Source organism: Micropterus salmoides, unplaced genomic scaffold (assembly GCF_014851395.1).
Source record: "Micropterus salmoides isolate LMB-PRFRI ecotype aquatic unplaced genomic scaffold, ASM1485139v1 Ms_hic_scaffold_15, whole genome shotgun sequence".
Classification (NCBI taxonomy): Eukaryota; Metazoa; Chordata; class Actinopteri; order Centrarchiformes; family Centrarchidae; genus Micropterus; species Micropterus salmoides.
The window spans coordinates 33,684,485-33,695,490 of NW_024040596.1; the positions used below are offsets into that span (position 1 = coordinate 33,684,485).

The 11,006-nt window shown below is 40.8% G+C and overlaps 1 protein-coding gene across 1 annotated transcript; it reads right to left on the reverse strand.

The window, feature by feature from the left end:
- Nucleotides 1-1,143: 1,143 nt before the first annotated feature.
- On the reverse strand, nucleotides 1,144-10,766 carry ifngr2 (interferon gamma receptor 2). Its single transcript, XM_038719753.1, has 7 exons — nucleotides 10,526-10,766; nucleotides 9,473-9,587; nucleotides 9,066-9,235; nucleotides 8,268-8,413; nucleotides 7,290-7,434; nucleotides 6,407-6,546; nucleotides 1,144-2,653 (listed from the first exon to the last, which is right to left on the reverse strand). Exons 1-7 carry the CDS (start codon nucleotides 10,563-10,565, stop codon nucleotides 2,543-2,545), a joined length of 867 nt encoding a protein of 288 aa, XP_038575681.1. The 5' UTR covers nucleotides 10,566-10,766; the 3' UTR covers nucleotides 1,144-2,542.
- Between the last annotated feature and the right edge of the window lie 240 nt (nucleotides 10,767-11,006).

Consider the following 11,006-nt stretch of genomic DNA (forward strand, 5'->3'; position numbering starts at 1 on the left):
GAGACTCGATGGTACCTGTATCTACACTGAGTGGCTTTACTTGGTAATTCAATTCAATTCAGTTCAATTTTATTTATATAGCGCCAAATCACAAAAGTTATCTCACAGCGCTTTTCATAAAAGAGCAGGTCTAGACCGTACTCTGTGATGATAGTTACAGAAGCCCAACAGTTCCCACCAAGAGCAAGCACTAGGCGACAGAGGCAAGGAAAAACTTCCTTTTAAGAGGCAGAAACCTCGAGCAGAACCATGGCTCAGGGTGGGCGGCCATCTGCCTCGACCGGTTGGGGGTGTAAGAACTAACAATTTTGTACATTTTACGTCATAAAAAAAAAAAAAGTGTAACCACAGCTGGTTATCATACGTATGTACTAATTCCTGACAGCTTTTTTATGATGTTCACAGTGGAGGCAAAATAAGTGGAACTGGAGTGGTAAAGTGTTCCTCGACCTCAACATAAAATCTGAGCATAAATACAGCATGAACATCCACATCCACTTTGCAGTCTCACATCCTTTAGAAATGACCCCTATGGAAACTGTTGACAGCGTGGGGGGATTATGTAGAGTAACGGGGGGGGGGGGGGGGGTATGAAACATGTTACTGTTGCTTTCTTTTTTAAAGACTACCAGAAAATCGAAGGCAGAGATGTCGAACAGGGGATTAAAAACCAATTTCTCATAATTCGATAATTTCTGAATGATCGAGTAGAGGTTACTCGCATTACATTGAGCATGTTTGCTGTTTTTCCACAACTGCTCCACCTTTCACCTTGTTTGCTAACCAATAAATCACAATAAACAGTCAAACAGCCACACAAGTCTCGCCAATGTCACCCGAGATCAAATGTCTGTATTAAACGTATTGCTCGGAAATAGCAGCCAGCATGCAGCAGTGTGTTTACAGCGAACAGCTGGTGGAGTTGATGACGGCCTGCATGAAGGGCCTGTATGAGATAGAATAATTTTTTTTTACTTTTAATCATGCAGCTACCATACAGGAGTCACAGAATGCCTTTAATTAAGGAAATGTGTTGTGATTTAGGTGAGGTGATCATTTAAATGTTCTACAAGGACACAAGTAGGTGACTATAAGCTCTCCTGCAATGAAACGACACATCCTAGTTTATGAGCCCAAATCACAGTCTGTGCACCAGTCATTTATTGTGAAAACGTTTCTGGACAAAAACCCGGCAACATCCAACCGTTTTACACACTATTGTAAATCACCACATATAAAAAGTAGGATCATTACATGAAGTGCAAAGACATTTAAAATGTTTCTGGCAATGGTTAGAAGAGAAACATGATAATGGCCAACAGAGCCAGACAAAAGACACTGAATGATAGTCAGAAAATCTAACCTGGTCAGCAAGTTAAAGAATAGGGTTTAGTATTATTTGATAATAAAGATAAACACTGCAGTGTTCTGATTTTTAGAAATATCTAACTTTGTGCCAAAGTAAATGTTAGAGCCAGCCCCCCCCAACATGAGCTCTCTTTTGGGACACTTGGTTATAACTGACTTATTTAAAGAGTGATCCTTCCTGTTGTGTTAGAAGCCCTAGTAGTGATCTGAAATGATGCGACACAGATGAAAGATCAGGTCTCGGTCTTCAAAGTGAACCTTGAGGGCTCGAGGCTGAGTGCTTATTGAATGACTCAGTCTCAAGAAATATGCAGGAGCTTCAGATAAAAGGTTCTTGCAAATTACACATTCTGTGGGAGCTATCTTCTATTCACACCAGATCAGCTTCTGCTGTGTTCTTTAATGCTACTAAAGCACAAATGTTTCGATTGTTAGAAAAAGTGCATAAAAATAGTGAAACCTTATAGTAAAGTATCATATGAACATTCAAATAGGGTTTAGTCATAATGTTTTAGAAATCAGCAGTTTTCTTGGCTCAAAGGAAGGACCTGTGGTGGTCTGAAAACTAGTGTCCAGCAGTATATGGGTCTGAGCCGCACCGAACCTGTGAGGCTGCTGTTTCTAATGCGCTCATTTATGTGGACTGCAGCTCACAAATAGCCTGGAAATGTTCAGTACTTGACAGATGTATGCTCATAAAAAGGTGCAAAAACACTATCAGGCATGGACGTTACCTGGTCATTTTACTCAATTTGACACTTTCCTGTAAAAATATAAACACTGGACCTCAGTGTTTATATTTTACTTTTGCTATAATAGAAATGTCTTAGAATTTTTGCAGCCATATTAAACCAAACAAGAGTTGGTTTCCTAAAAGTCTGGAGCTTAATAACTTGAGTGGCCAGCAAGTGCTTCAGTCTTTTCATTGCTCCCTTTTCTCTCCTGGCGTGAAAGCTAAATGTAGATCAAATTATACCTTCTTCCCAGCAACAGACTTCTCACTTTAAATCAAGTCATAACATATCCTGAGCCTATCCAGCTCAGCAGGAAGTCTGATGTGCGTCTCCCTGTAGCCAAACAGAAATGTAGGGGAGTCAGCACAGCAGGGTTTTCTCAGGTCTGATCCTGGCCACAGAGAGGAGCTGTGGTCCAGAATCAGATGGGGGCAGCTGCTTTATGGTCTGAAGCCCTCTGGGGTAATGCAGGTGATGACATCGCAGTGCTCCTCGCTGGGGCTGCTAGTGGAGATGGGGCTGTATTGCTCAGGAAATGGCTCGAGGATGAACTAGAGGAGAAATGACAAAAACTGTCAACCTTTAATTAAATGAACCAGTTACCTTAAAGATGATGTGTGCATTTTGCACACTGAGATAGTGAATAACTGTGAACCTTGCTTTTTATTTCGGGTTCCATGTTCAAAGGTTAGAGCAGCCCACATAAGCAGCGTAACTCACGTGGCACAGACATGGAAATATACTATCTACATTTTGCATTCCTCTAGCATTTCTGTGGACAGAATCCTCTCATTTACCATTCCTTCATGATGGCGCTGCAGACCACCGCCTCTGGATTTTCTCCGTAATGCTTTTTGTGTTTTAAAAGATGGACAAACAAGTCACAGCTGGATTTACAGGCTTGCTTTGACTGCCCTGATTGGAGTGTTTGAGGCTGCAGCCACTGACCTGGACGAACTGACACTGTGACATCTTACATCAGTTTTTGTGAGGATGTGTGTGCCAACTAAAACCTTCCGCACATACTGTACAAAAACCAAAGCCCTGGTTCACAGTGAAACTCTGTCAGATCGGCCTTCAGAAGTGGGGACAGAGTCCTGTACAACCAGGGTTATGGGTTATTGGAGCCTTTTTATCCTATAATATACAGCACGAACGAGAGACAACTTCCACTCATTATTAGATCAGTTCCCCTGCACAGACCCGGGATCAGCGGCTCATGTTACTGTAGTCAAAGTGACTGATTACAATGTTATTTTAATTTTATTATTTGTTTATAGCAATATGTCATCCTAACAGAAGTTGTCTGAATGTGTTAAAAGGTTCAGTGTGTAATCTTTGAGCATCTATTGACAGAAATACAATGTAAGTCCCATCTACATAACTGCAGGTCACCCTTACATGGAGGTCGCCATGTTTCTACAGTAGACCAAAATTGACAAAAGGCGCAAAAGAGCGTTTCACCACTATGTTCTTTTTCTTCTAGAATTCTGGCAGTGTAGACGTTCATCGCTACGCATACATTCGAAGAAGAAGTAATGATATACAGCAGGGGTCGGCAAAGCAGTTTTGCTTTGGAGTAATTGTTTTTAAGGTTTCTAATCGGAGACTCCTCTGATTTTGAATCGTAAATATCCAGTATGTTTCAGGGAGCCTCTGATCCAGTTAGCGACCTTCACATTATGTCTGTAAACCCTCACCTACGGGACCATTTGGGCTTGTACGTCAAAGCCAAATATGTCCAAGTACTGAACCATTGTTTTACTTTTTACAAACCAGGTCTTCAGCAGTGTTAATCGGCACTGTGTCTCCCTCATGTTGCTAGAGAACTTGTAAGCTAGAGGGGCTGCACGCAGAAAGAGAGTGTGGGCGGGGTTTTGCTATGATTATTGAATGATTATTCTGTTTTTGAATGTTGACCATCAGATCCTATTGCAGAGACTGGAACATTTCATTGGCATTAAAGGAACCGCTCTAAGCTGGTTTAAGTCCTATTTATCAGATCGATTTCAGTTTGTACATGTTAACGATGAGTCCTCCATGCATGCCAAAGTTAGTCATGGAGTTCCACAAGTATCTGTCCTCGGACCAATCCTGTTCACTTTATATATGCTTCCTTTAGGCAATATTATCAGGAAATATTCCATAAGCTTTCATTGTTATGCAGATGATACTCAGTTATATCTATCAATCAAGCCAGATGAAACTAATCAGTTAGCTAAACTTCAAATGTGCCTTCAGGATGTTAAAACCTGGATGACCTGTAATTTACAGGCATGTGACTGGCAAAGTGCAAAAAAGGCAGAAAATATCCTGAGACCGCACACACTCCGATAAAACTGTCTCTATTATAACATGATGGTTAAGTCAAAGTAAACATTAGACATAGCCTTTAACAAGCAATAATCAAAACATATTGTCATTACAAACATTGTCAAGTGTTGGGAAAGTTACTTAGCATATACTCCTTAAAAAAGTAATATTAGCTACTCTACTTATTACTGGGTGATATAACGGCACTCTCTCCCGAATAGTCCAAGCATCACTGGCAGTAGCGGCCGGTTTCTTTCTGAGTTTCACATTGTTGTATTGCTTTAGCTAATGTTTCAATTAGCCTAAAGTAGAAATGTAGAATTGTTCGCAGTTAAAAGCTTTTTGCTGGTCGCAAAGTTTACAAAGGACGACAATGTTCTTTGCATCGTAGACTGACTGAAAAATAATGGCAATAACGTTATTTACAGCTGTCGAAAATACCCTTCTCCCCCTGTTCTCCAGTCTTCCTTTAGCTGTTTGGCTAACAGCTAACTTAAACAGTCACGCATTCACGTCAAGGATGGTGTGTTCAGTTAGTAACAATTAGTAGTTCGTAATAATATAACTGTTTTGGAAATAGTAATCCATTACATTACTCTTTATTGGGAAAAGTAATATTAGAGTATTACGTACCACTGATGCGTACCACAGATCTGAATGATTCACGTGGGTCATATTTTCAGGTCGGAAAATCCAGAAAAATCACATCCCTGAAGTTATTGTTCTGGCGCCCAAGCACCTCCATGACACATTATCTAAAGATACAGTTACTCTGGATGGCATCACCCTGGCCTCCAGTACCATTGTGAGGAATCTTGGAGTTATCTTTGATCAGGACATGTCGTTTAAGTCTCACATTAAGCAAATTTCAAGGACCGCCTTAAGACTCTTCAGCTGATTCAGAATGCTGCAGCACAACCAGGAAAAGAGATCACATTTCTCCTGTCTTAGCTTCTCCGCATTGGCTTCCTTTAAAATCCAGAATAGAATTTAAATTCACACCTACAAAGCTCTTAAGGGTCAGCAGTGTTGGGCAGTAATAATATTACTTTTCCCAGTAACTAGTATTGTAACTAATTAATTTTCCAAATCAGTAATATTATTACTAGTTACTAAGTCAAGTAACACTGCGTAACTCGTTACTGAAATCTCTCTCTCTCTCTCTCTCTCTATAGAGTACGGTCTAGACCTGCTCTTTTATGAAAAGCGCTCACATATATATAAAAGTTAATAGAATTTTTTTTTTGCTGCTGTTTTGTCCTCATAGTTCATTGACAGTGTTTAAAGCTGGGTTTGTTTTTGATTCACAGATTTCACAAATCCATTACTTAAATGTTAATAACGTCATGTTGATGTGCACATTACAGAGACATTGAGAGAGACCTACACTCGGCACATAGCCACTGCTGAATTATGACCACTGCTACTAAGGCTACGTTCAGACTGCAGGCCAATGTAACCCAAATCTGATTTTTTTTGCTCATATGTGACCCAGATCTGATCTTTTTATGACAGTGTGAACAGGCCAAGTCACATTTCGTTCAGCGCGGCTCCATCTACAGCAGAACTGCTGCTCTAGGGTGATGTCAAAGTCGCATCAAATGCGACCTGAGTGTCCAGACTGAGGTTGCATTTAAAAAGATCCGATCTGTATCAGATTCCATGTGACTTGGCCTGTTCACACTGTCATAAAAAGATCAAAACTGGGTCACATATGAGCAAAAAAAAAAATCAGATTTGGGTCACATTGGCCTGCAGTCTGAACGTAGCCTAAGATTTCACTCCATTATTTAATATCAATGAGGAACAAATGATTTTCACCCGCACACTGTGTGAGCTCGGTAAATCACGCTTTGTTAGCTTCCTCTCCTCTTTCATCAAAGGACATCTACGTGACAGGTGCTGTTATAAGAGCAGCAGAGTTAGGTCTTTTAACTGCAGTACAATATGTGTGCGGTTGTGTGGTGAATATGTTCAGTGTGAGTGCTCACATCAATTGAGATCTCATAAGGCCGCAGCCACTGTTTGATTCTCCCACGTTGGCAGATGAGGAAGTATCCTATCACAGGGATCAGAGTGACCAGGAAGAGGACCGCCAACACAGCTACTATCACCTCTGTTTGTTTTGGGTCTTCGGGAAAATGCAAGGTACACACACACACACACACACACACACACAAATGAAAGAGACAGAAGCAATCCATTACAATTCTTTTTTAGCATGTTCTGACTTCAGAGGATTAATGAGCTTATGATTACACAACTGATAGAAGGCACCTTGCATGGCAGCCTCTGCCATCACTGTATGAATGTGTCATGTAGTGTTAAGCTTTAAGAGGTTAGAAGACTAGCAAAGTGCAATACAAGTACAGTCCATATACTGTAAATCACAGACGCTGGTGGTCACTATGAAAATCAATACAGACGCGCATTAATCAGTATTCCATCACAGTGAACTGAATTTCATCAGCTTCATTTTAAATGAAAGGTTTTGTGGTAATAACGCACATCCCAACAACATATCCAATGACTGTTTGAACCTCTTCCAGCAGGACTGCTGTATTTAGTTGTTGATCATGATGTTTTGATGTCCTGAAAGCACAGCATTCATGTTCCTGCTTTTAAGCAACCGACTGTCAGATTGTGGATGTCAGTTCTTCATTAAAAACAGCATCATGGCAGATCATTCACCTACCTCTACCAAGTGTCACGTTTCTAAAACATTAAACTCATTTTCTTACAGCACTGCAACCGAAAGCATTGGCTGTCACAAAGAAAAGCAATCCGAGAGAGACCCATTATATTCTGGGAAAAGTGTCAAGGCCAAAATAACACAGCCGATTTGCTTCTTTATGGTCTCAAATGTGGTCTTACCAGTCCTGGGGATGAGCTCACACTGGGTACAGCTGGGTAGTCCAACAGGTGTACTGAAGAAGATATACTGCACCTTTGTACAGTAACGCTGTCCCTTCTGCAGCTCATGTAAGGACACTGAAGAGGAAGTATCTTCAAGGTTCTGCTTGATAGTGGAAGGCATTTGGATAACATTAGCACACGTTACACATTTAAGGCCAATATTTCCTATTCACTTCAACACTGTTTCCCACTCCAGTGCTTCCCATACATTGATTTATTTGTGTTATTTACTATATAAAATGGGTAAACTTGTTATTAATTGTTGAGCTGCATGCAGTGCAAGGATTCACTAAGACCACATCTTTCTTCTCTCCATTTTGATCTTCTGTCCACAGTAAGCATCTCTGCCAGCTGTCTATTAAATAGGGATGATATCGTTAAGATTTTAAGTGTATTACTACTCTACCAATACTGCTAATTGATCTGGTACTTTACCGGTATTCTTATCGGTTCTTTGTGTTTTTAAGATAAAAAAAAAAAAACGAACAGAATTCAGAACAGAAAAAACTAACACAAAAAATTATTTACTGCAACAACAAAAAAACAACTGGCAGAACAGCCACCAGGGGCAATTCGGGGTTCAGTATCTTGCCAAAGGACACTTCGACATGCAACCAGGGGGAGCCGGGGACTGAACCGTCCTTCCTATTAACTGGCAACACAGCCGCCAGTTTATGTAGCAATAATAAAGGGAAATGTATTTTCTTTATTTCTTCAGTACCGAAAGCAGAACCGTTAACGTTGGAGCTAATCGATACTGAGGTCTTTCATAATTTAGCCCTGGGGCCCGTTTAGTACCAGGTTTCGGAACCCATTCCTACTATTAAAAAGGCATAAAAGACATTCTAAAACAGCATTTTCAAAAGTAACCGGCTTAGTGTGAACATGGTGTTACATCACTTTCAGTACGCATTAAACAAGCACATGGTTTCTCACCTCCAGGGACTCCCCTTCCTTGCCATAGTAAACCCTGTGTAATGCATGGTTCCCATATTCCTGAGCCAAACCGTGGTTCCTATATAAATGTACAGTCAGGGAGCCAGGCCGTGCAGTCAGACTGACTTCAGGAGTACATGCATCACCTTGAAGAGCAGAGCAAACATTTTCAGTGTTGACAAAAACAGGACTGATCTGTGCCATATGCCCTCTGTCATTAATGTAGGTGTGAGATCTCACATGGCCACCAATAACTTTTCAGACCTAAAAAAAAATGACTACAAGACTCAGTCTAGCACAATGATTCTAATGAAGTTATGAAAGCTTGCTGTGGGTTTGTTAAGTTTTTGACAAGTCACACTACATGGTTCACATTGTGGTTAGGTTGGTTAACACCTACAAATACACTACATGATAGGAAGACGTCATAACTCTGATTTGAACTGATGACTGATTTTTTTTTTATTGTAGAGGTCTGCACTAGTTTGAACAAACTGTGGAAGGCCATCTTCAACCGAGAGTAAATGTTATTTAGTCATGAGTCTACATTAGACCCCTCCTCATTAGGTAACACCACTGTAGCATTACGGAGGGTCTTCTGTGGATTTCTGCTTAGTGCTATATTTAGTACATTATAAAACAATATGACAGCATCAAAAACTGCATACATTCAGAACTTCTTGTACAAACCCTGACAATGAAGAATAGACTGATGCATGAACTAAACTGCTGCCGTGTGAACAAAGTTATTAGACTGATGCACATTGCCTGTTCACGTGGAAATTCTTTGTTTCTTACCATGTCTGCTACAGGCTTCAGCTGGGCTCGAGGTCAGCAGACGTCTCTCTGCTCGCACACGCAGTCTAACACAGCCAAATTTGCCGTTAGCTTTGGCTGAAGCGACATCACAGGAATCCCTAGATATCTGGGTGCAGGCTGGTATGTCCTTCCACTCACTGGAGTCAAAGCTGAGGACAAGGTACAGAAACAACAACAGATTCACATCAGTCGTGAATCTGACATGATTCTAACCTTTAGTTAAAGCTTGTGACACATTTCATACATTGTCTGTTTTAATGACCAGCACAAATCAAATGGATATTTATTCTCAGCTAAAAAAAAAAAAGACAAGGCAGGAAGTTAAAAAACCTCTCAGGTGTCTTCTCATGCAGGGTGCACTGCAGGATGTAACCATCAGAGCTCACCTGCGGTACTGAACGGTGTAGGTGACGTCTTTCTCCTGGGTGGTAGGAGTCCACGTCAGTAGCCACTTATCAACACTGACGTTCTGTGGTGGAGCCAGTGGCGCCTCAGACAGAACTGAGACAGATGGACGTGGACAGACCAGCAAATGAGTAGACAGTTGAATATAAGTAGTAGCGAATTTCACTGCAACTATATAAGGTCAATCTGACCACCACTGTTATATCTTTTGTTTTTCTACAATTTCCATTCCAATTTATCGTCTTCTAACACTAGAGCTATGCAAATAAGCAAATATTTGTTTTATTAATTAGACATATAATGGAAGTGTGATTTGTCAAACTACAAATGAAAAGATCAATCCTCTCTGTGGCCTACAAGCAGTGTGAGTTTTCTGATAATATACTCAAATTAAGAATCTTATTAACTGAGTGTTTTATCAATTTAAACGTTAACCTGAGAGTTACAGTGTCCACATATTTCGTAATAATAGACGACGGGTTGTTTTTCTTGTCATGTTCAGTAACTCCCTTTCAAATCGACAGCTGCTTTCCATAACTTGTACATCGCTTAAAACTTATTACGTAACTAACTTCGGCGCCATTTAAAGACGAACACTAACGTTAACGTTCATTTTGCTAACGTTACTGCATCCAAAGGCTGAGATTTCGGGAAAAAAGTAACTTGTGAACAGCCAAAACACGCGCTGTCTGTTGATAAGGTCTTTATTCACAGTGCTGATTTTACTACAACGTCCTACATTAACAGTTATATGAATTGATTCATGTTCTTAGTTCAGCTCCGCCGACATGACAGGAGGCTCAGGTGGGAGTTTTCTAACGGAGCTTCGTTTGCTGGCTTAACAGCCCCTTCCATAAAAGATGAGAACGTCTTCAGTAGGACTAACGTTAATTTAATGGCAGAGGCCTGTTTGTGTTATCTTAGGTACACACACACACACACACACACATGTAAAAAGCATGTTGCCTCATATCTAGCACAGACAGCTAACGTTAGGTTAGCTGAAACGAAACCGCAGTTGTTAAACTTCTTACCTTGGACGACGAGTTGAACGTACAGCACAACCCACAGCATCGTGACAGCATCATTTCACAGAGCGCGACGAGTCCCCGAACACATTTGTCTCCATTGTAGCCAAAACCTTCCCGTTAAAACTAAAACACAGCATTCAGCCTGAACCGAGACACTTCCTTAAAATATTGGATGAAGACAGCTATTTCCCTTATTTGTCGTTTTCTCGCTCGAACCGGAAGTTGTTCTGCTCCGCCATTTTGCAGGCCGTTCCAAAACTCTAATTTGTGCCTTGAGGAGCGAGGAGGAGCTATGAGCGAGGATACACCAGTATGGAGGGATTATTGGGTCAGATTTAAAACTAAGGGTGCTTCTCAAGTCTCTTAATTACATCCACGTTTCCCTCACTTGCGTCTTTTCCTTGCGTCTTAGGCCCGCCCGCCGAAGATTCATGGAGAGATGCAAGGAAACCAAGCAAGGAGAGAAAGAATGAGGAAATATTTA

Coding starts and splice junctions, on each gene's coding strand:
- ifngr2 (XM_038719753.1), bottom strand. CDS start 10,565: ATGCTGTGGGTTGTGCTGTACGTTCAACTCGTCGTCCAAG. Junction 7,435..8,267: donor AGGAAGGGGAGTCCCTGGAG/GTGAGAAACCAT, acceptor TCCACTATCAAG/CAGAACCTTGAAGATACTTC. Junction 6,547..7,289: donor TGAGCTCATCCCCAGGACTG/GTAAGACCACAT, acceptor ATTTTCCCGAAG/ACCCAAAACAAACAGAGGTG.